The sequence below is a fragment of the Astyanax mexicanus genome, chromosome 24 (genome assembly GCF_023375975.1).
Source record: "Astyanax mexicanus isolate ESR-SI-001 chromosome 24, AstMex3_surface, whole genome shotgun sequence".
Lineage (NCBI taxonomy): Eukaryota > Metazoa > Chordata > Actinopteri > Characiformes > Acestrorhamphidae > Astyanax > Astyanax mexicanus.
In genome coordinates this window covers 22,388,668-22,414,508 of record NC_064431.1, presented here as the reverse complement: position 1 = coordinate 22,414,508, position 25,841 = coordinate 22,388,668, and the positions used below count along the sequence as shown (strand labels likewise).

The 25,841-nt window shown below is 42.4% G+C and overlaps 1 protein-coding gene across 2 annotated transcripts in view; it reads left to right on the top strand.

The window, feature by feature from the left end:
• Positions 1–1,624: 1,624 nt before the first annotated feature.
• mapk14b (mitogen-activated protein kinase 14b) overlaps positions 1,625–25,841 on the top strand; it is a 46,897-nt gene continuing 22,680 nt past the window's right edge. The window contains exons 1-3 of one of the 2 annotated variants that reach the window (XM_007247729.4): positions 1,625–2,233; positions 14,719–14,848; positions 18,810–18,868. In XM_007247729.4, the coding sequence (XP_007247791.1) occupies positions 2,115–2,233; positions 14,719–14,848; positions 18,810–18,868 (308 nt within the window). In that variant the 5' untranslated portion in view covers positions 1,625–2,114. The remainder of the gene's footprint in view (positions 2,234–14,718; positions 14,849–18,809; positions 18,869–25,841) is intronic. The other variant, XM_007247728.4, reaches the window with a different exon arrangement.

Sequence of the window (25,841 nt, the reverse complement as noted above, 5' to 3'; positions counted from 1 at the left end):
CCAACACATCTTATAGTCTTTATGTAAAAGAAGCTGCAGGGTGTTCCTCTTCTACGGTGCGCTATTATTTAACATATTCCTTGAACTTTGTTTTATTTCAGTGTTTTTTTATGTATCTTGGATCATTTTTGGCAGTGCACGAGAGCACACACAGTCTGTACTGCGTGTTTTTTGTCCTTTTTCTATCTCTCCCTCCCCGTGTGTGTCTCACTCTCTCTTTCTCTCTCTGCAGCTGCGCTCGAGCTGCTGCAGTCTCTCCGCTGCTCTCGCTCTTTCCCTCTGTTCAGCAACATCAAGCGACTTCACGCGAGACCTAGAAATCACGTGCTGCGCATTCACGCTACACAAAACGTGGCAGGCGGTTTAAACCAGCAGCTCAATTTAGTGCCACAGGTTCTCCATCCTCCATTAACCACATCCATACTGACCTGCACTCATGTGTGTGCTGTTATCATTTGTTTCTCCCTCTCCTTCATTTGGAAAAAAACACCTGGAAACACTAGCTAGCTAAGTTAACACCTGATACACCATGGCTACCTCTTAGCAACACCTTAGCAATGAACTGCTATACCACAGCAACATCTTAGGAACTGCTTAGGCAAGGAATTAGCAAAAACATAGCATCACATTAGAATCCTGCGGGAAACACTTTAACCACAAATCAAGAACATTAATAAATATTATTTAGTGAAACCATATAGATTATTGCATAGCATGCTTATTTATTGTTAAAATAACTTGTTCAATGTAAAGACAAAATAATCCTTTATTAATCCCGCTGCGGGGAAATTGGCGATGTTACAGCAGTGCAGAGGAGAAAACAGAATTGTCAGAAAATATATACAGAAACATTATTGCAAGACTAAACAGGCAAAAATCTATAATGGGGTGATGAATATTGTGACCACTGTCATATTGCAAAGCTGATCTTACACATATGTTCTGGACTTGACAAGCGTTATCAAATTTCTTGCATACAATCACAAATTGTTTGTCGGAAGCATTTAAATAACGAAAACACCCAACTTTGAATTTGTGTGTATGTATATATATATATATATATATATATATATATATATATATATATAAAACAAATAAGAGATTACTTAAAAATTATGAATTTCTTTGATTTTACTTTTTCTTTGATCAAGAGAAAGATGGATGATCACAAGCCATCAAACCAAGCTGAACTGCTTGATTTTTTGCATCATGAGTGGCATAAAGTTATCCAAAAACAGTGTGTAAGACTAGTGGAGGAGAACATGCCAAGATGCATGAATCCTGTGATTTAAAAACAGGGTTATTCCACCAAATATGATTTCTTAAAACTTATGAATATGAACTTGCTTTCTTTGCATATTTTCAGGTCTGAAAGCTCTGCATCTTTTTTGTTATTTCAGCCATTTCTCATTTTCAAATAAATGCTCTAAATGACACTATTTAAAAAAAATATCAATTGGACAATTTGTTACATTTAAGCAATTATTTTCTTTAAATTGTGCAAACATTTAAAACAAACAAAAACAGAGAACAAAAAAACAGCTCGATTTCTTTTTGACTCGGTTCATCGGTTGGAGTCGATTCATCAGAACAAGTGATTCGCGAGTCACGACCACGCGGCGGAAAACAGCACAGCAGCTCGAGCAACGAAACACAGCGCAGCGAAGCGAAAGGGAAGGGAGGGTGAGGAGCGGCGGAAAGCAGCGGAACCCCAGCCCAATCCAGCCCATCCCAGCCCAGCACGCGTCAGCACGGTCACGGGGACTGCTGCGGTCAGTGAACGCGGCGCTGCAAGAACAATCTCTCCAGCAGCGGGTAACGGGCTGCGGGGCGACTCGCTCGTGCGCGCGCGCGGGGGGCACTAACTAACTCACGCTTACGGCAGCTAATAACTTGTCTAAAAGCAGAACCGCGAGCAGAAGGAGTAAAGGGGCACCTGTGGCGGGCGAGGAGCTCACACCGCGTGCAGAGGAGCAGCCGCGGGCTCGGCGGAGGCTCGTGCCTCGCGGTCAGACGCGGAGCAGAAGTTGCTAGTTTTTTGTTGTTTTGTTTTTGTAGCTCTGCAGAGAAAGAGAGAGCGCGTGCGGGAGGAAGAGCGGAGGGGGGCTGCAGGAATGTCCCAGAAGGAGAGACCCACTTTCTATCGGCAGGAGCTCAATAAGACCATATGGGAGGTTCCGGAGAGGTACCAGAACCTCTCCCCGGTGGGCTCGGGGGCTTATGGGTCGGTGTGGTAAGTGCAGTCTTTATTTTTTGGTGTTTCTTCTGCTATTGCTTTCTGCTATTGCATAATACACACACTGGCCGAGCGAGCGAGCGCCAGCTGATACTACTGCAACTAGCTGGGGTAGCAAGCAAGCATGCACGCACGCGCACGACTTACACTTAACTAACCTAGCTAGAATAGTAGATCTGTGTGGTGGCATGGAGTATAGGGTTTACGATTTAATATATCGCCTTATATCGCTACACCCTATGCTATTAGATCCCACTTTTCTGACTGCATAAAATAAGTACATTTTGCATCAGATTTAAACTCGTGAATGCATTAGTGTTTATGCTATGACAGTTTAAATTTTTTATTTTTCAACATGTCTATTACATTGCTTAGATAACTTACTACCGCTATATTGCAAGGCAGTTGCTAACTATATTGCGATTGTTTTTAAACTATGGAAAAAAATAAGTAAAACTGTCATAGTATAAACCACTATTGTATTCATAAAATAAAAGAGTTTAAACTTGAGAAAGTTTACCATACTTTTAGTGCAGTCAGAACAGTGTGATCCAACAGCAGAGATCTGGATTTAAACACAACAACTACAGAAAAAAACAATACTGTGCACACTGTACTCTTGAAAATCGATACACTTTGGCAAAACTGAAATTTGTGGTACCTTTTCTGGTACATTTTGTGGTACCTCAATACATTAAAATTCATAAAATCACAAGATCTATTGTGTGTATATATATATATATATATATATATATATATATATATATATATATATATATATATATATATATATATATATATTATGCAGTCAGATCTAATAGAAGAGTTCTAACTAACTATTGTGAAACTTTGATATATCAATAATTTCTTGCACCCCTACTAGCTAAACTACATTTTTGCCAAACCTGTCTTATATACAGACACACACATTTTAGTGCATGCAACAAATACTCATTTTGCCTACCCTTTTTGCTGGTTTTAGCTCGTGCCTTTCTTTAGCCTCTTTTCTTCTCCTAGCTATTATTGTTTAGGTAGTTCCATCGCATGTTGACATTTGCAGGAGAGCAGCAGGCTCGTGCATGCGCTTTGCCTCTGAATGGGAGCTAGCTATACTCCTCTTTTGTTTACTGCACGGGACGCGCTCGTGAGCTCGCAAAGGCAGGGAGAGAGAAGAAGGGCTTGCATATTGCATGATGTTTGCAAAACGTTTTTTGTCCGCGTGTGTGTGCGCGCGCGCGCGCCTTCGCGCTCGTGCAATGCAAGCAAGTCCAGGCAGAAGTGATTACTTTTTTGTGTGATTTGAAACCAATACAGAAGCCTTTATATGAAAAGATAAAAAAGCAGGGGTAGGTATCTGCCAACAGAGCATGCGTGGTGAAATGTCATGTGTTTTTTTACTGTAATCCGTGCATTGAGCCGTGTCACGTGCTTCCAGTGCTTCCATGTACAATGTGGTGCCTTTGCTGGCCATGCATGTTGGTGCACTGGGGGGAAGTAGCTATAGGGGCTGGACTGAGATGATGTCACTCAGCGTGTCTGCTGTGACTCATACTTCCAGGATTAGGTGGTCTCCTCACTGCTGGTTAGTCATGCAGGGTGGATGATGGGGCACCCTGCTCTGCTTTAAGGGTGACTTTTGCTGCTGTTAATTATGATGCATGGCTGTGTGAAGTGTGAAGGCAACCCATCCATTAGGGTTGGTGGCTGCTGTGAAAGATGATGAGGCACAGTCAAAGTCATAAGGCATAAAAGCAGATGTTGATACAAAGGTTTTAGGGACACATCATTTGTTTTACTGTTTTATAGTAAGGCTGTTTGTTCAGTATCATTTGAAGAATGATAGAAGACTATTAATATTTCTAAAATGAATGCATTAATATGAATACACATGATTGTTTAAGTAGGGCTTTTTTACTTAATTTATGCACTAATATTATTATAATGTGACTCAAAAATAGGGAGATTAGTTACACGTTTAAAGTGAATTCCAACTCATTCTGATTGTGAATCTTTTATATCTTTTAAGGCATGCTCCAATTGATTTTGGCCAATGATAAGCAATAAGTAGCCTAAATGTATTTTTTTTTCTTGTTTTACAAAAAACACAATTACAAATAATTTTATTTCTATTTGTTTTTCCCCATTTTCTCCCCAATTTACATGGCCAATTACCCAACCAACTCATTAGGACTCCCTCTATTACTAGGGATTCCCCAGCACCAGTGGGATGAAGACTAGCACATTCCTCATCTGACATATCTAAAATCAGCCACCGCCTCGTTTTAAACTGCTGCTGAGCATTGCTGAGTAGCATCAAAGGGCACGTTGAGGAAAGCGCAGTGACTCGATTCTGACACATCAGCTCACAGAAGCATTGTGCTGCAGACATTATCAATTGGATTCAGAGAGAGCAAGGCTAATTGTGCTCTCTCAGGGCTCCGGTAGCTGATGGCAAGCTACATGAACAGGATTCGAATTGGCAATCTCCTGATCATAGTGGCAGCGCATAGCCTGTGGACTACTCAGAGCCCCCACATTGAGTACTTTTAACATCTTTTTTTGGCAGAGCACCAAAGGTTATTTTTTGCCATTTTTGGCCAAGTAGTTCATGTCGTCAAAAAGTCTGTGCATCCCAAATTTTATCGCCAACAAGTTAGTACTCCTCTGGGGTTAGTTGGGACAGTGTGGCCAACATCAAGGTCAACCTACAGAAGGAAGAAACCCTAGGCCGGGTTCAAGTGGCATGCAGTCCAGACTTCCCTGGACTGTCCTCGAAATTTCAGGAGCATCCTGTTCCAGTGGCACCCTTGGAGCATTAATAATTGTGCCTCAGGCGTGCCAGCTCGGTAAATAAGTCCCTACTCAGTGAACTGATATCTCTGAGAGCTGGAGTGCCCTGCTCTTCTTCAGGCCTGTCACTGTTTAGACTGGAAATAACACCACCTGCTGTAGCTAGCAGAGGTGTAGTCATACACAAAATTTTAATTCAGTCAAAGTGCCTAAATATGTGCCATAAATAAATGAATAAATAAGGGTTTTAATAGGATGTACACTAGTGTGGGATTTCATTGGTTTCCGAATTTTTCTTTCCATTCTCGGAAGAGAGAGTCATTACATTTAAAACATTCAGTTTTAATTTCTTAGTGCACAATTTCAGTTTCAGATTCAGTAGTCTGTGGTGCATTGAAACTGTTGCATCCAATATAGATGCAGGTCATGGCTGTGTGCTTTCAGTCAGATTTGCACATTTATTGTCTTTTGAACTATTTTTGACTGCTATTGCACAAGGCTAGATGTGAGTGGGTATTGTCTTTTTCATAATGCGTAATATGTATCCCAGCAAAGCCACATTTAAAAAGTTAAATGTTTCTTTTCCAAACAGCATGTCTGTTAGCTTCCAGCTAACCCATCTTTACATGTGTAGCTAGCTAGTTACCTTTTCTATAGCTTGTTTCCATTATTTCTTTTCTTACATTATAACATAATTATTTAACCAATTTTACTAGTAAAAGTGCAAAAAACAGATCTCTCTTTTATAATAAGATATCTCTTTTATTATTTTACTAGTGATGAAAAATCTTTCCTCACTGGAAATATTACCAGGACCACATGTTTTTAATGGAATTTTAATTATAAGCTTATATTACCATTGTGCAGCTTACATTTAAATTTGATTTAAAATAGTTTACATGTTAGATACAAAGAAGCAACACTACTAATAAAGAAAATGTAGTAATAATGTAGGTAAGCATTAATGAGAAAAGTTGCGAAGATAACTGCAGACGTAAAGACTGCAGTTGAAAGAAGCTAGTTAAAAGTAAAGAGAAGTGTTGTTTGGAACAGGGATGTACGTCACACTCTGTTGTGCAAGAACTGTATTGTCCTTTTCAGCAGAGCAGAAATATGTATGACATGCAAATTAGCCTTTGGCAAAGTGATCTTCAACCCTGCTATCGGAAAACTTCCTTCCTTCCTGCAGGTTTCAACTCTAACCCAAATCCAACACACCTCATTCAGCTCGTCACAGACTTTAATTAGGAGGCAGTAATTAGGTGGATCAGGTGGAGTGGATTAGGGTTGGCTCCAAAGTCTGCAGGAGGATATGAAGCTCTGCGGGAACATGGCTGAAGACCAGTGCTCCAGTAGTTATACTGTGTGATATGAGCATTCTGACCAATCTCAGGCTTTCTCAATGTCTCAAAGTTTGTGATTTTGGTTTTAAAATGACACTTTCCAGGCCAGCCTTAATAATTTTCCATCACGCTTTTGCTTTTGAAATATTATTATTTTTATTAAGGGACTCAGTGTGGAGATAGAACTGTTAAAGTGGTATAAATGTGTTTGTCAAACACACAAAAAAGATAATTGCTTCTTTCTTGCTAATGGTTTTAACCTGTTCCACCTTAAATGGCTCTGCGGTTAGCTTATTCCCCTCTATATGTATAAATCTTTTACATCAGCATAATTAGCAGAACAACATAACTGCCATTCCATTGGCATCACCATTAGGATTGCTGTTAGCATTGCTATTGTGCCATTAGCATTGTTAACACTCTGGCTGCCGGCCTCACCCATTGTCGCTAATAGCTAATAGCGCATAGATTTCACCTTTATTAAGCTTTATAAAGAGTCGTCTCTCAAATATGATGTTTTTTATTGGTGGTGAAGAAGGAGACGTTTATACACGTATCAATGTGTGCATCATGTGAAGTGTTTTTTGGGGCAGATTTGTTCACATTACGCACAGATACAGGTCACTTCCATTTGTGAATGTGAACCGTCAAGAAGCCAAATCCAATCTGAGCAACAAAAAAAAAAGTAATGTAAATGTAGCCTTAGAGGAAGGTTTGAGGCTGTGAAGCATAATAGAGGTCTTAATTTATGCTGCTGTGGTCTACTGTATTATAGATGCATTTTTTTTGGTTGTGTTTCTTTTAGCCTCTGCCACTGGTGGGAAGAAGTGTGTGGTTATTGTTAACATGTATTGTTGTTTTCCGGAGTTGAAAGAATAGACCTGTTGGGTTGGAGCACAGCCATCCTAAGTATTTCCCCAGGAGTTGCCAAATGCATGATTGTAAAGCTGTCACGTGATCAAAGCAGCATGCTTAACTTTTTTGTGAAATGTAAGGGAACCTCATGATGTTTCTGCCTTGGAATGCTTTTTTTTTACCGTCTGCAACTGTAGATCTCTGACCTAAGCCAGACCAGTTTTTCTCAAACGTCAGAGAGATGGTAGGCATGCCTGATCATTAGGCCAAAATGAAAGTGAATGGAATAAAAAAGCACCTGAAACATTTTAATGCTTGGTTTCCTTGGTGGCGGAAGTCTTTAATTAATTGTTGTGAGAAGGAATGACAACATTATGTAATGGTAAATGCTAATGCTTTACTCTCCCAACTTTTTTTTGGAATGTGTTGCAGGCCTGGAATGCAGGTCTGGGTGTATATTAACAAATGATGAACATAAAATATCTTTTGTTTATACTGCTGTCCATTTTTAGCGTAATTTAGGGTTGTAAATGAAGGTCATCATTTTGAGAGTAAAACCCTATCTGTAGGGGATTAGTTTCTTAGAGGCTCCTGGGATAATTTTTTGTTTTATAGGTGGTCGTCTTTGATTTTATTTCCGTCCGGAACGGGCATATATGTTTTTTTTCTCAGTCGTCCTCTAAGAAAAATAAAAGGGTGAATTACCTACTGTTTTTCGCTGAACTCCATGGTCCTCCAGTAATTTAAGTCCTGTCCGGACGCACATCTCTAAGTTTTGTCACCTTGCATTTAATAAAAAATAGCTATTTTTCCACTACCACACACACCTTATTAACACTTTAGGCATGCGTTTCCACATAGATCCACGTAAACATAATAGTGAGTGGAAATGGAGGAACTAATGAATCTGATGTCACACAATCAAGAAAGCCTAAAAACTCACTGGTGCTCCTGTTTTTTCAAAAGTTAGATAGAGTTTTATCACTGAGTGTGAAATATTTTCTCCCTGAGAAACTAATCCCGTCCAAATAGAGCTTTAGATTTATTTTCAGAGCATCTCTGCAGTGCACTTCATTCGTAAGTAGGGTGTTTTTTCACTTCAGTTCAGACACAGCTTTTTCAGATCTGAGGACACCATGCAAGAAGTTCAGAGTATTTTTAATGGTTTTCTTGATCGCGAGCCCAGACCATCTGGCCAAATTTGTGCTGCATTTGCAGGAACTTCAGGGGATTTTTCACCTCATTTTGGAGCCAGGTTCTGTCAACCTGTCCAAGGTTGTACAGAGGGCATTCACAGCTATTCCCGGCTTTTTCTCATGCTGTTTTTCTACGTTGGCATCTTGTAATCAAGTTGATCAGCTGAGGCAGCCTCTCAGCGGCTCATGTGAGGGCTGATTATGCAAGCTATTTTCCTTGTGGTGATTTGCATGGCACTCCCTCCAGGAGTGGTTTTGCATTGTCTGTAAAAACATAAAGCATAAAAAAAAAAAAACTCAGCTGCAACACTGCTCACATGTTCCTTTTGTTTTTGGGACAGAGTGATCCTACATCTGCTGGATCTCGTCTTCTGTCAAAACCTCACCTTCTCTGGCACTCGGCTGACTAATGCGCAACAGTGCCTGCTGCCGAGGCCTAGAGAAGGAAATGGGAGCTGGCTCTCAGGCCCTGAGGCCTTGGTGGTTTCCCATGTTTCACAATCACTTTTTGACTCACACTTTCCAAACTGTTTTTTGCACCCAATTTGGAGTGGCACAGGTCGTAACCTAAATACAGTACTGTGTAAAAAAAATAAGCATCTATGCACAATTTTATCAGCAAATAGAGTTTATTTGCCTGAAAAAAACACATATCATGTGAACAGATTCAAATAATGATAAATACAGTAAGAAGTAACTAGAATAAATTTTTTTATGAGGTAGTTCATTCTTTATCTTGTGAGCTGGTCAGAAAAATTAAGTTTTGATCCAGATTTTTCCTGGATGCCCCCAGCCAGCACCTCAGTGGAGGTGTTTAGTCAATTACATTATCAATAAGCACTGATTTACAAAACCAGGTGTTGATATGATGATAATAACTATAAATAATACTAGACTCCGTGAGTGGAGCTGTGGAGACAATGATGTAATACCACTACTTTTTTATTAATTATTTTTTGTTTGTTTTCTAATAACAGTGTTTTACTGTGCTTATAAACACTTACTCCCCAAAAAAGAAGTTTAAAAAATGTGCCTTAAACTTTTGCACAGTAGTGCATATCATGAAATCAGCCTAAAAAAAACAATAAATTGCATGTAGACTAGCAAACAAACAGCATTATGAAGAATACATTTTGAAAACCATGCTCATGATCATTTACAATCCATTTCACAAGTATATGCAAGTATATCATTTCATTATTCATCTCAATTAAATACATTTGCACAAGTTGTAAGGTGATAAAATGTGAAAAACTTTAAGGGGTATGAATACTTTTGCAAGACACTGTCTAAAGTTGTGCAGGCATATGCATATCCTTTGCTTCCTTTGGACATTGCAAAGGTTATTGGACACAGTACTGTTTTCAGTCACTTGACTTATCTTCAGTCCAGGTCTGTCTCATTTGTATGTATGTTTTGAATGTTTAATTAAGGTTTTTCGTTGTCACTGTTGTATGAAGTCACATACATCACATGCTTCATTCAGCGCTAGGAATGTCTCACAGCTTGGCGTCAGACCAGAGGCATTATATGAAGCTTGCTCTTTCCACAATCTCTGCAAGTAGTTATCTGCTGTCAGTGTTACGCCCTAGAGGGAGAGAGGTTGTTGGAGTGGGATTTGGCCTTGCAGCGAGTCGCTCTGACTCACACTGAAAGTCTTATGTAAGATACAAAGTGAAACGTTAGAGCAGAACACAGGATTCAGCGCTCCAGAGTCCTCAGCCTCGCTCAGCTTTCTTCAGGCGGGTTTGGTGTGGAAGTGCATGATCCGTCTATCGCATTCCAATAAACTCCATCAGCCTCGCCACTAGTGGAAGGCTTGCATTCTCTGTAGGCGGGTTCGGGTGTGGAAACCAGTAATGCGCCTAATGAAATTCCAGTAAATGCTGTCAGTTCTGCCACTAGCTGTAGATGCCTCTTTTTGTATACTCTGCTGTGTTCATTACATAATTTCATAAGTTCTTGTTTACTGGCCTTCTGCCATGCTTGATATCAGATAGGTCTCAGTTGCTTAAACATGCTGATTTATGTACAACTCTCATTGTTAAAGAAATAGTTGAAATAGTTGCTAAAAAAATGGGGAGGTGTCAGATTGCATTGCTATTCGAAAATAAGATAAAGGTTATCAAAAACAGTTAATAATTAAAAATTTGTGTAATGCCAGAACTTGCCAGACATCTTGGCATGGGACATGGAGTTGTAGAGGTTCTTAATGGTGTTCAGATTCAAATAATGACAAATACCTTAAAGCAAAATGACAAATTCTCATTTTTAAGAAAATAGTTCATACTGTATCTTGTGAGAAATGTAGAAAAATAAAGTTTTTAACCAGATTTATTCTGGATGCCCCCAGCCAGCACCCCTGTCAAGGTATTTAATCACCCAGATAATCTTGCTGGAATATTCTTACGCCGCAGTCCCTGATGATTTTTGCGGTAGGGGTGGAGTGTTTGATACCTTGTCCAATAGCATTCCATACGTTTTCAATTGGGCATAAGTTCTGGCCATACTTCTGGAAAAGTGTCTGCATATTTAATATGTGGAAGAGCATTGTCCTGTTGGAATAGTTCTGGTGTTGAAATCTGACTAAACTATTTAAATTTATCTTCTGAGAATTCTTCTCAGTGCTGCCAGCTGGACAATAATGTCTGGAAATGGTGCCTCAAGGACACCAGATGGCACTCTAAAAACTTAAAAGAAAAAAGTAAAAGAAAAACTCTGAACTGTAGTAAGATTAAAATAGCAAAAACCGACTTGGTTGGATTGGAATGTCCCTTATGTGTCATTTTGGACTGAAAAAATGTTATATTGCAGAATTCTTCATAGTTTTCTAAAGTACTAGGCAGGCAAACTCGCGTCTGTTATCCCAGTACTTTTTGTCCCAGGGGCCTATTGTATATGCATGGTTATCTGTCTCAGCAGACAGTGTGGTGAGGAGTGTTCTTTGGGGAATGCTAATGGAGCGTGTGCTTTTGTCCTCCCTGCGTCTGTAAGATGTGGCCTAGTTGCACTTCCTGGAAACCCTATTCACTCGCAGTTTGACCACACCAGCCCTAACTGCTATGGTTACTGCAGAGCCATTGTCCTGAAAGATCACTGATCACTGATCTTTCAGGAGGAGTCCTTAGGGTGGGTGGGATTGTGCGTGGGTGGGGGCATAGTGCAATGGGATGGGTTTGCCTTGCATGAATTTAGTTTTTTTTCTTTAAGGGCTCATTTAACAAAAAACAGATCCTTCTTGCTGAATGGGTTATTTTTAAAGTATCTTAAAAACATAATATAATTTCACTCTCAAGCAATTTAGCTCTGCACATGTTAATTTAAGAAAGATTTAAGAACTGTTTTAGCCTAGTCAGCCTATTTAAACACAGCTCAAATACTTTTTTTTTTCTATTATTTCTCATTTTTATCCCATTTTATCCCCAATTTTCAAGGCCAATTACCCAACCCACTCATTAGGACTCCTCCTATGACTAGTGATGCCCCAACACCAGGAGGGTGAAGACTAGCACATGCCTCCTCTGATACATGTGAAGTCAGAGCATCAAAGCGCGCTCAGAGGAAAGTGCAGTCACTCTGTTCCAATACATCAGCTCACAGACGCCTTGTGCTGATCAACATCATCCTTTGGAATGATGAGAGGAAAGAGTACCATATACCCACCCAGAGAGAGCAAGGCCAGTTGTGCTCTCTCGGGGCTCCGAAAGCTGATGCAAAGCTGCATGACTGGGATTCGAACCAGCGATTTTAAAAATATAAAAAAGAAATGTTTTGCAAATATTCATCACTGTAGGCACAGTAATAGAAACATCCAATTTAATTCCACAGGATAATAATAAAGGTCAGAAAAAGGTAATGTAAAGTGAATTTCGACTATTTTGGTGCAAAGAAACCTCAATAACGTCATAAGCAATTTTTTTCGGGAACAAAAAACAACCCCAAACTTTCTTGACGTTATTTAGACAAGCTTTATGTGTAACTGTAAATGTCCGTATTAGTTGTAATTTCCTGTACTTTATCATGGTAGACATTACCAAGTCCTACTTGGTACTAGTGGGCCTAAGTGAGCCAGTGTTGTAGAATAGTGCACCACCAGTTCAGAGTTTGATTATTATTTTTTAAGGACTTCTGCAGTCAGGTGAGATGTGATTTTTATTCTCTTCTAGCAATCCTATGACAAATTCTCCAAAAGATTTAGAGTGTTTTCACACCTTTAGATTGTTTTTGTGGTCTAAATCATTAAAGTGTATTTGGATCCTTTCCCCCTTGGTTTGGTTTGGTTTCACAAAAGGGACATTTCAAGTGGAGCAAAATGCGTGAGCATGTTCTTTTTGCTTATTGGTCTGTTTGGGACTGAGCTAGAAAGTAAACAGAGGAAGGTATGGCACATTCCGCGTTCAGTTTGAAAAAAAAAACACAGCATGGAGCGAATAAATCAGGTTAAACTGCACCTGAACAGCTGTTTAGCTCATACATCAGGAGTATATTTGATAATTCGGTCAGATCGTGGTTGGATTCAAGTTCTCCGCACAAACGAACTGCTTTAGAGTTGAATTGGGACCTTCTTTTGTGGGTCTCTGAGTTTTGGTCCACACTAAAATGCAATTACTGTTTTTACACCTGCCAAAACTAATTGCAACATGGGTGAAAACAAACCAATGTCTGTTTTAACCATCTTAAATAGTGCTGCTGTGAAAATACCCTTAATCTTCTGGTTTAGACCTTGATAATCCACCTGTTTACTACCACTAATGCGTCTTAGAGCATTTTCAAGCATGTAGTCGGTTTGCTCTGGTTCGAATCAGGTTTTTTATCAGACTTTTGTGCTCTCAAACTCCCCAGACAAAACACTTGGATACGTCTGATAGAAAAAGCCTGTGATCATACCTTATGGTCCTATTAAACTAGCAGTAAGTGGTTCCTGAGCTTCTACAGGAGCTTTTCACTGTGAAACATTGGATGCACTTATGTAAGTGTTATATAAGATATAAAGTGGGACGCTAGAAAGCAAAATGTGCCATTCGTTCTGCTGAAGCTCTCTCTCTCTCTGCAGGCAGCCAATTAATTCTAGTATATTTCATTCCGGTGTTGTTTTTATCAATACCAGGCCATTAGACTCTGGATCTGTACTGTACTAAGTTGCTGTCTGCAGGATCATGTTCGTTTGATGGTAGGCCTATCACAATAACTATTTCTGTTTCTGGGGTGATGTATACCACTGATATAATGCATTTAATGGTAATTAACACCATCTTTGAAGATCAATTGCATTTTAATTATTACATTTAAAAGGTTTAGATATAGGGGGCTCCAAGTGGTCCAGGAGAGAAAGGAGCTGCCACTATGATCAGGAGATCGCTGGTTCTAATCCTGGATCATGTTGCTTGCCATCAGCAGCCAGAGTCAAAGAGAGCACAATTGGCCTTGCTCTCTGGGTGGGTAGATGGCGCTCTTTCCCTATATCACTCCCAAAGCAAACCAACTACAGGTTTGAAAATGCCCTAATAAATAGTAGCAGTAAACAGGTGGATTATTAAGGTCTGATCCAGAAGATTTAGGTTTTTTACAGCAGCACTATTTAATATGGGTAAAATAGGCTCAGGTTTGTTTTCACCTATAGTGCGTTTAGTTTTGAGGAGGTCTTAAGGAGGCTTGATCCAACCTCGATTTGACCCAACTATCAAATATACTCCTCATAATTGAGCTAAACCGCTGTTCAGGTGCAATTTAACCTGATTTATTAGCTCCATGCTGAGCTGTATTTAAACTGAACACGTATGTGCAGCATCACTCCTAAAGCGATGTTAGTCAGCAGAAAGTGTCTGTGCGCTAGTCTTTACCCTCCTGATGTAGTGATGGGGGAAGTGCAGCTAAGTGGGTTGGATAATCAGCATAGCTAAAATGGGAGAAAATGGGATAAATTAGATATTGACATATTTGAAAAAGAAATATCCCAACATAAATCGATCAAGGTAAGATCTAAGAAAACCTAAAATGCAATACTAAGGTCAGCAAATATTGTACAAAAAGTTGATAAAGTAATGATTATGACAGACATTTATGATTGTGTCATTTCTTGTTTGCTTGTGCTCTAATTTAGCTCCCCGTGCAAACCGCTGCACTTCATTTGCTGCTTGATGATGTTCTACAGTTTTGTACATTGAGGTCAAACTCATCTTTTCGCAGGTTCTGCTCTCCACAGTAATCAAGATGTTCTAATTAAGCTTTACTAACACTTTGCTGTTCTGAAGTGTGCCTTTTTAGACAAGTGTACTGATGTCATTTTTTTCCTCCACAGCTCGGCGTATGACATCCAATCAGGGCTGAAGATCGCTGTGAAGAAACTGTCCCGACCTTTCCAGTCCATCATCCACGCCAAGCGCACTTACCGAGAGCTCCGGCTGCTTAAACACATGAAGCACGAGAATGTGAGTGACTGTTTCTTACATTATTACCCTGCCGACACAGGTGTAGGCTTTTCCTACTTTATAAAGTAATACCAAAGTCATCCAGACTGTGAAGGAACACATAGGAAATCATGTAGTAAACTAAAAAGTGTTAAACAAACCAAAAATCTCTGTGAAGCATTTAGGTGCTCTTATCTGGGCTGCTGTTAACTTGCAGTTTCTGAGGCTGATAATTCTGAGAAACAGTTTCATCTATTGTTTTTAATTGTCTTTGCAACTGCACTTGAGGATACTTTTTAAGTTCTTGAATTTTGTTGATTTTTACCTTAATATGGATCAGAACATGACTCAAATAGCGCTATTCACTGTATTCCAACTCTACATCTTCACAACTTTACAACTGATGCTCTCAAACACATTAAGAGGCAAGAAATTCAAATTCAAATTCATTCTTGAAGTTCAGCACAGCTGTTAACTGAAAGCCTGAATTCCAGGTGACTCTACCTCATAAAGCTGGCTGAGAAAATTCAGCCAAGATGTGCAACACTGTCTTTGAAAAATCTAAAATATAAAACAGATTGAATCTATATAGTTATAAAATAAAGGAAAAAATAAGTGGAAAATATGTATTCTGTATTTTGGTCAAACATACAGCCCTGGAATAAAATAAGAGACCACTTAAAAATTTTGAGTTTCCTTGATTTTACCTAATTGAAAACCTCTGAAATATAATCAAGAGGAAGATGGATGATCACAAACCATCAAACCAAGCTGACCTGCTTGAATTTTTGAGTGGCATATAGTTATCGAAAAGCTGTGTGTAAGACTGGTGGAGGAAAACGTGCCAAGATGCATGAAAACTGTATTTAAAAACCAGGGTTTTTCCACCAAATATTGATGTCTGAACTCTTAAAACTTTATGAATATGAACTTGTTTTCTTTGCATTATTTGAGGTCTGAAAGCTCTGCATTCTTTTTGTTAATTTGATCATTTCTCATTTTCTGCAATAAATGCTCTAAATGACAATATTTTTATTATTTATTAGAAACTGAAGTGGCCTCTTAATTTATTTTTCAGAGCTGTATATAACGTTGTTTGTTTTTTTATTTTTATAAGATAACTCACATCTACAGGCTGTCTCTATCTCCAGACTGTCTGAGGTTAATGAGTGTCCTTACGCCAGTTTCCACACACGCCCTGCCTCTGTAGTCCAGCCTCTGTGGACCCTCTATAGTGTTCACTCTCCCTGATTTAAGCACTATAAGTGTTCTCCACTTTTTTAACTGCACCACAGTAAACAGACCAAAAGTAAACCTCCTCATTCTGAGCTGCAGGCCTGACCTGAGATGGCGAGTGTTTCTCAGTTGTGAAACATTATTGATCGCTATCTCTCTCTTTTTTTTTTCTTTTTTTTTTTTGCATGTGGTGAGTGAGATACAGAGAGAGAAGGGGTGTTACAACTGATCTTGCACTTTGCAAGTTGATGTGCAACTTGATACGTGTGTTTTTGTGTGTTTGTGTGAGTGTGCTGTAACAAGGTTCAGAGGGCTTTTTCACTAAAACGTAACAGCCCATATTACTGAGTGACAGAAGTGTAAAAACAGTGTAATTTGTGTGAAAGACTGCACTAGAGATGTTTTGTATGAGGAGACAGATCTGAAAGAATAATGTTTCACTTCCATTGGCAGTTATGTCAGTTGGCAGATGCGTCAATCCAGAGCAGCTTGCAGTTTGATCGTGTTCGAGAAGATAGGAGGTTCAGTTTGGGGTAGATTTCAGTTTGTAGCCTGTTGTGATTAGCACATTGCCAGCGCTGTGGTTGCATGCTGTGAACCACGCCTACAAGGCTGTTTTTTTGGGGTTTTTTTTTTTTTCAAATTTTTCCCATTTCCACCCAATTTAACTAGGCTAAATTGAGGTGTATACCCATTTGGCTATGTATCCCCCATCACTAGTGATGCCACATCACAAGTAGTGTAAAGACTTGCACATGCCTTTTCCAAAGCATGTGAAGTCAGCCTCCGCCTCTTTTCCAAATGCTGTTGCTGCAGCATTGCCAAGTAGCATCACAGCGCACTCGGAGGAAAGCGCAGCGACTCTGTTCCTATACATCAGCTCACAGACACCTTGTGCTTATCGACATCACCCTAGGAGGGTAAAGAGCGCCATCTGAAAATGTAATACCTACAGCAAATTTAGATTACATTTAAGACAATTTAAGACCTTAATTATCCATGTTTTAATTTAAGACATTTTTAGACTTTTTAAGGACCTTTTAAGACATTTTAAGGACCTGTGGGAACCCTGCATTCAGAGCAGGAGGTTCCATACACTTATTTTCAGCATTCCTTAGCCTCAAAATATCATGGGACATGATACCAGTTCCTGTCCTATGACTTTTTGCATGTTAGTGTAGTATTTTATTTTTATAGGTTGATTCAGATTATCGTGTATGTTTATATTCCCTCCTTTTATTTTGGCCGGTCCACCACTCAGTAGCGTTGGCGTTTGTGCGTGGGTGAAACTCAGCGGTGTGCATCACTGTACACATCCACACACACTACAGCTACTGTGTTCCACTTCCTGCTTGCATTTTTTTCTTTTCTTTTTTTTTGTCAAAAGCTGGTGTTTACGTGCTGCCACTCAGTTTCCTGAGCAGTGAACAGGTTGTCCTTGTCAGAAATTGACTGGTTCGTTTTCCTCGACCTCCCTCTGCGCTGCTTGCTCAGAGCTGATTCACTCATGAGCTGATTGCCAGTTGAACGGAGTAACATGAGTAGAGGGTGTAGAGTGGAGCTCAGTGACTCAGGCCTGAGCAGCATAGCGGCCTAGTCATAGAGAGAGAGGTGTTTCCCCATAGATATACAACAAGCACTAGTGTATAAATGCACACAGTCTTAGGCCAAAAGGCCAGTGGTGTGACGCACAAATGAAAGTGTTACACCGCTTCAATAACCACTATGACCATTTTAAAGCACTGTTTGCTGTTAAATAGGCAAAAGCTAGTGCCCAGTGAATGTTACATGTGTGAATGTGTAATAAAGTTGAATAGCTACAATAAAATTAAAGGTGCAAAAAACTGTAGGATAGCAGTCATAACTTATCAAAAAAAATACTGTATTTTCCGCACTATAAGGCACACTATCAAAGTCTATTTTTGGTTTATTTTCATACATTAGGTGCACCACATTATAAGGCACATTATGCAACACTAGTAACAAAACTGTAATTAAAAAGAAAAAAACACTTTCTTTCAAAGTCAAACCAGCACTGGATGTCAATCTACACAGATCCTGTAAACATTTTATTTGTGTGAGTAAAGCACTTCTGTTTATTTACAGTAACCTTAGATTGCCAAATTTCTCCAGCTCTAAGGCTGAAACATTAGCATTATCTTATTAGCATTAGCTAATGTCGCCCTACAGCTACAGCTACACTGAGAAACCCTAAGTGTTACGGTAAGCCAGGGTGATATTAGCTTGCAGTTTGTAGCTTGTTTTAACACAGTAAACATGCAGGCTACAGTCCGATATACTTTCCTCTGAACGGCGAAAGAGCTAAAACTTAGCGATTAGTGGCTAATGCATCTCCAGTAGTGCTAGCCGGGGTTAGCAGCAGGCTACAGTCTGATTATACTCATTTCTGAATTATGAAAGAGCTAGCACTTAGCAGTTAGCAGCTATAGCTGTGGGGTTAGCAGCAGGCTACATGTCGATAATACTCACCTCTGAATGGCTATTGCTAATAATGCTCCAGCCATGGTGGTGGAGAAACCTCACTGAAACTCCTTTATAAAGCTGTACTTCAGCAGAGTGGCTTTACTGCTCCTTACAACCTAACTGGTAAAATTAATATTTGACTTTAGCACAAAGAAAAACAACTTTGGAGCTTATTGTTATTCTTGTATGTTATTGAGTGTGATTTGTATTGCCTAAGGCTGATTCTGAATGTCATGTACATATATTTTTATGTGTTTTACAGGTGATTGGCCTGCTGGATGTTTTCACACCTGCCACCAACCTGGAGGAATTTAATGACGTGTGAGTAAAAGAATTCTTGTCTGCTGGTGAATAAATGCTGTGGTACAATAGGAAAGCAGTAAAGCTGTGTGCTGAGTGCAGCCTCTCAGACGAGTGTGCTTTTGTTCTGTAATACCTTTCTTGTTGTGATCGAGGCTGTTGTTCCCTGAGCTGTAATTGTCTGCACAAACCAGTTTCCTCAGAAGTTCACAACGTGCCTGAGCTTCAGCTGACAGGCGTGAAGAGGTGTTCCATTAGTAAATATAAGTGTTCAGGCATGGTGTTTAGTGAATATTAATGCATGCATTATCTTCGATGTGTTAAACCACTTACCATGATGTATGTGCACAAACATAGAAGCATGTGTATTTAGTGAAGGTGCTAAAAGAATAAACTTAGATAATACTTTGGACAATAGGCAGTGTTGTATTTGTATTTGTGTGCACTTTTGTTATTTTTGAACTCTGAAAATCCTTTTTATGTCTCAGTTGCGTGATTCCAACCGAGTATTTTTCCTGCTCTGCTGGATCAGACTGGAATTATTATTATTATTAATATTATTATTATTATTACTATTATTATTATTTTTTTTAATCAGTGATTTCAGACTTAAACAATCTGAATGAGACACACACACTATTTTCTGAATTGCATAAGAAAAGATTGTGTGTTGGGATGCAAGCAGTAGTCTATGTGTGTAATGTGTGTATGGTTGGTTACTGGGCAGAACGACAGGAGGAGGTCCATTTTGGGGAGAGGAAAGACAACGAATCACAGCTGACAGGAAGTCAACTTGCTGGGCACTTGGCAGTGATGACTCAGACTAGTACTCGTTTCAGTGTTTGTGTTTTTGTGTGTGTGTGTAAGACAGGGAGAGAGAGAGTCTGGCTGCATCTCTGCCCACCTCTGCATGTGTGGGCAGCATTTGGGAGGGGGGGGAGTATGTGGGGAGTGGGACTTATGTGTCTACCATAGCTCGTTTATTCACAACCACCCCCTCTCCTCACCCCCCAAACAACACACTCCCCCTCTGCTTCTTCATGTGCTTGTTGATAATCCCCCTGTTATGCTGCTCCTGTGGAAGCTGAGCTGAAGGGACTGTTCTGATCCGTGTGTGTGTCTGTGCCGTGTGTGTCTGTGCCGTGTGATGGTCTTAAGCGGAACGAGTCAGAACGCCATGGCCGGACACGTGCTGGGAATATCCACAGTTACTATAGCAACAGAGCTTCATCCCCCCTTAATGAAATAATTTCCGATGTGCAGTAACCCTCGCTGCTCTGTGGCATGCTGCAGCTGCTGGAATAAACAGCAGACGGACAAATATGCAGACAGAGGGGCATGTAGGCAGACAGGCAGGCAAGAGGACAGGCAGACAGGCAGAGAAACAGACAGGCATGTAGGTGGACAGGGAAATGTCAGGCAGATGAACAGGCAGGCAGACTGGTGGACAAATGCAGACAGACAAATGTGCAGACATGTATGAAGGCAGGTGGACAGACAGACAAGTGGGCAAGCAGACAGGCAGGCAGGTGGACGGACATTGGCAGGCGGGCAAGCAGACAGGCATGCAGGTGGACAGGGAATGGCAGGCAGGCAGGTAGGTGGACAGGGAATGGCAGGCAGGTAGGTGGACAGGGAATGGCAGGCATGTAGGTGGACAGGGAATAGCAGGCACGTAGGTGGACAGGGAATAGCAGGCACGTAGGTAGACAGGAAATAGCAGACAGGCAGGTAGCGGGACAAGAAATAGCAGGCAGGCAGGTAGGTGGACAGGGAATGGCAGGAAGGTAGATGGACAGGAAATAGCAGGCAGGTAGGTAGACAGGAAATAGCAGGCAGACAGGCAGGTAGGGGGACAAGGAATAGCAGGCAGGCAGGTAGATGAACAGGGAATGGCAGACAGATAAACAGGCAGGCAGGCATGTGGATAGGTGGACAGGGAATGGCAGGTGGGTAGGTGGACAAGGAATGGCAGGCAGATGAAAAGGCAGGCAGACTGGTGGACAAATATGCAGACAGAGTTGCAGACACATATGGAGACATGTATGTAGGCAAATGGACAGGCAGGGAGGTTGACAGGGAATGGTAGGCTGAGGAACAGGCATGTGGATTGGCAGAAAGGTAGGCGGAGAGGTAGGCTGAAAAGCAGGCAGGTGGAAGGGGAATTGCAGGCATTTAAGCAGGCAGGCAGACAAATAGATGGAATGGCAGGCAGATGAAGAGGCAGGTGGGCTGACAGGCACGCAGCATATTAACATGAGAGACGTAGAATCACAATATGCTTTTCTGAGTATATAATCAGTGTCATAAGTTTAGAACAATAAACGTATATAGATACTGGTTCCAGTCTTTATGCTGCTGTAATACATTGTTGTGTACTGTAAAAACAAGTATTGTAAAAGTCCAAGTATTTTTGCAATAGCACAAACCCTTAGTTCATAGCTTAATGGTTTGCCTTGTTAGAGGGTATTTATTCCTCCTCTGTAAGGGGAGGAGGGTGTGTTTTTAGGACGTGGGGGAAAAATTCCAGGCACAGAACATCGGAAATTCCCATGTGGGAATTATTGGAAATATACTTAATATACCCAGCGCAGAGGTTGCCAGGATTTTCTTGAAGTGCCGTCCTGTTTTTGAGCTTTGTGTTTTCGTCTGTCCACCCAGTAATCACAAACACACCACATGCTCCGCCCACTGTAGATTCACTGCCCAGTACAACACCCGAGCAGACTGCCCTTGCTTCACTCAGTTCAGTAGGCCATCTGAGGTCACTAGAACAGAGACGGACACAAACACACACATTTGTAGTCATAAATAAAAATGCCCAGTTGTTATTTTATATATAAAAAGCAATGTATAATAATATAGTCTAACAAGTACAGTACATGTCTATGTGGAATGATAATAGTATTAGTGAAGGAAGGCTATATTACACTACTGGGCACCTCTAGCCTGGATACAAGATAAGGCCCAGTTGGGCATTGAGGCATACCGTATGGTTCCATATGGTATCCTGCAGCACATTATCCAACATTTATCCACAGATGTTGCAGCTGGGCCTGTAGATCCTGCATACTAAAAGTTAGCCGAAGCTGCGTATTTCGTTAATGCTCTTAATGATGATAAAGTTGGTGATCTGGTAGAAAAATTCCCTTAAAAACCATTGCTGTGTGTGAGTGAGCATTGTCCTGCTGAAAAATGGCAGTTGGATGGATGCTCTGCCACAAGAGGCAACAATAGTGTATGTGGCTGCAGGATGTCCTGCATAAATTGCTGAGCTGCTAGTGTTCCTTTCATCACTTCTAGAGGTATCTGTTGTATGCAGTGGCCCCAAATTCATCACATCAAAAGTTTGGGCAGTGTTTTGCGCTTCAGCAAGGACAGAATTGAAGCACTTGCTCACAAGGCCACCATCCTCCAACTCATACAGCAAAACCTAAAATTATCGCTAGCAGATGGTTCCAGTCTATAGCATGTCCCCTGAAGGGACATGTTTTTTTACGTAAAAAGTGATTAGCATCACATACCTAGAGGTGAGCACCAAATAGCTAATGTTAACTACTTTATTTCAGTGGGAAATATTTCAGCTAAAGTTAGCTAGGTTAGCTAAAGTTAACTACTTTTATTTCAGTGGAAAATATTTCAGCTAAAGTTAGCGAGGGTAGCTAATGTTAACGCTAGTTACGTATGTAACTGTGGTTATGTGAATAGTGGATGACCGCCAGGGCGGTGCTTTAATGTGGATGAATGTATCTCTGCCATGCCGAACCGAGAGTAGTATACCAACGAAGTCACTCACGTGACACAGCGTGTGATGCATGAAGGGGTATAATACCCCCTGGCACTCGCTGCTCTTCCTCAAGTCCTGGTTCTTCTCGCAATCCGAGTGACCAAGAACCCTGGCGGTCATCCACTATTCACATAACCACAGTTACATACGTAACTAGCGTTATGTTTCATAGTTCCTGACCGCCAGGGCGGTGCTTTAATGTGGATGAAGCATACCAGCGATGTCACGAGGAGACTCCGGACAGAACCGCCGTAGATAAGCCCTCGGCGGCTGCCACATTCATACTGTAGAAACGAGAAAATGTGCATGGTGACGACCATGTGGCCGCTGCACAAATCTCCAATAGAGACACTCCTCAAAGCGCAGCCCAAGATGTGGCGATACCTCGAACAGAATGTCCTGTAGTCGGGGCAGACAGGGGACGATCCGCAGCCCTGTAGGCCCCTTGAATAACCTCCACCAGCCAGTGGGATAAACGCTGCTTCGAAAATGGTTTTCCCAACTTTGCAGCAGAGAAACAAACAAACAGCTGATCCGTCTGACGAACAGCCGTCGTAGCTGACACATAAGCCCGTAGAGCCCTCACAGGGCACAATTTCAGTCTCCTGGTATCAGAACTGTCCACATAGGCTGCAAGATCAATGGTTTGGTTCACAAAAGCAGGATTCAACACCTTAGGCAGAAACGCAGCGTTCGGCCTCAGTCTCACACTGCAATCATTCAAGCCCCATTGTAAACACAAGGGGCTGACAGATAGCGCATGCAGCTCACATCTCCGCTTCGCTGTGAGCCAGGGCATCCTGGCCCAACGGGCTGTACAGCGCTGTCTCCGAAAACTAGAGAGGGCAGTGTGTTGTGTCCAGTGAGGCAAACAGGTCCACCTGGGCTTCTCCGAACCGTTCCCACACCAGCTGCACTACACCTGTGTGCAGTCTCCATTGCCCTGGGTGGAGGGAATGGCGAGATAGTGCATCCGCCGTGACATTGGTGGTGCCCGTCACATGAGATGCTCTTAGAGACAACACTCTGGGGTGAACCCACGTCCAGAGCTCCTGTGCAAGTGCCAGTAGCCTGCGGGACCTCGTTCCGCCGAAGTGATTCACGTGATAAACTGCTGAGATATTGTCTGATCTCACTAAGACATGTCTGCCGCGGAGCACCGGGAGAAAATGTCTCAGAGAGAGCGCTATCGCTCGTAACTCCAGGATGTTGATGTGGTCCCGTGCTTGCCGCCTGGACCAAGTTTCTTGTACAGCTCTGTGGTTCCAAACGGCCCCCCAACCGGTGGCTGAAGCGTCTGTAGTGATCACTTCTCTGCCAGAAGGAATCTGACCCATCGTCACCCCTGACAGCAGGAAGGGTGTAGATTTCCAGACATCGAGGGCAGTCAAACATTCGCTGGAAATGCGAACGAGTGTGCGCCTGTGCCATACAGCGTCCAGCCTTAAGCTGATGAGCCACATCTGGAACGGTCGGATGTGGAGCTTTCCCAACGCTACAACCTGTGCAGCAGCTGTGAGAAGTCCCTGCAGTCTCAAAAGCCTCATGTATTGCACCTTGGCGCCTCGTCTGAGGCTGTGAACAGCCGATAATATATCCGCGGCGCGGGCTGTAGGTAGGGTGGCCAGCATGCGACGCGAATCCAAGACCATGCCTAAGAAGGTTATTTTCTGAGTTGGAGTCAAAGCACTCTTGTTCCAGTTCACCGCGAGCCCCAGCGCCTGCGTGTGCTGCAGCAATCTGAGTGTGTCTGTGTGAGCCCTCTGCTCCGAGGGGGAACACAGCAGCCAATCGTCGAGATACGGTAAAATCTTTAGCCCCTGGGCCATGAGGGGGGATAAGGCCGCCCGCATACATCTTGTGAACACTCTTGGTGCCAGTGAAAGGCCGAACGGCAGAACTCTGAACTGAAACACTTTGTTTTGAAAAGCAAACCTTAGAAAACGTCTGTGTTCTGGAACAATTGGAACGTGAAAATAAGCATCCTTGAGGTCCACCAGGGTAAACCACTCTGCTTCGGAGACCGCGTGAAGAACAGCTGCGGTGTGTAACATCCGAAACGGGAGAACCTTCAGAAACCTGTTCAACCGACGGAGATCCAAGATCGGCCTCAAACCGCCGTCTTTCTTTGGAACAACGAAATAAATTGAATAGAACCCCTCGGGGTGAACTTGAGGGTCTACCAACTCTATAGCCCCTCTGGCCAGGAGAGAACTGATTTCCCGCGAGAGGCTTGCAGCCCGGACGGGATCCCGAACTTTGGTCACCGTAGGGCGAGAGCATAATGGTGGCCGGCGACGAAATTGCAGTCTGTAACCCTCTGTCATGGTGCTCAGGGCCCACGGGTCTGAGACCGTCTTTTCCCAATAAGCCAGATGTGATGGCGAGAGCAACAGTGTCACCGGCCGTAACGCGTCAGCGGCGGTCAGTCGCAGCAGCTGTGCGCGGCTTGGGAGGGTGGGAGTGTCGCCTAGGCGGCCTCGGCGGAGCTGCGGGGCCTGCGGGACGCGGCGGCGGAGCTGCGGCGCTGAAGCGCCTCTCTCGATCGTGCCCTCGAACTCGCTGCAGTGGGCAACGAAAACTCTGCGGTTGCCCGGCACTATGTAGCTTCCGAGCCTCCGTCAGGGAGGAGCGCCGCTCCAGGGCTTCCTTGGCTGCTGGCCCGAAGAGAAACCCGGGCTTGAGAGGCACAGACCGTAGCGTGGCTCGACACGGTTCGGGCAGGGAAGACTGGGCTAGCCACACCTGGCGTCGAGCATGCAGGCTCGTAGCTACGAGCCGACCAGCATCGTGGGTCATATAGCCCGCAGTCAAGAGGGCCAAGTTCAGGAGCTCCTCTGAGCTATGTGAATCCTCCGTGGATGCGGGGGAATTCTGCAGCGCGATGAGCAGAATGCAGAGAGAATTCAGCAGTCTACCTATCCGCGTCGCTGAGTTGTGCATCTTGACAACCAGCTCGTCCGTGCGCCTACACTCCGTGCTTGGGCAGCGAGGCTCCGGCCAAAGCGCTTCGTCTGGCGAAACCACCGTGGAAGCAACACAGGGGTCGATCGCAGGCATGGAGGCCAACCCATTGTCAGCCGCTCCGGCCATAGATGCTAGCATGCGCGCCGTTTCCGTCGGTCGACATGCTTTTTCACTCCTAAAGGCAGCCGAGAATTCGGACACAAAATCCTGACATGGCGGCACCGCGAAATCTCCTGCCTC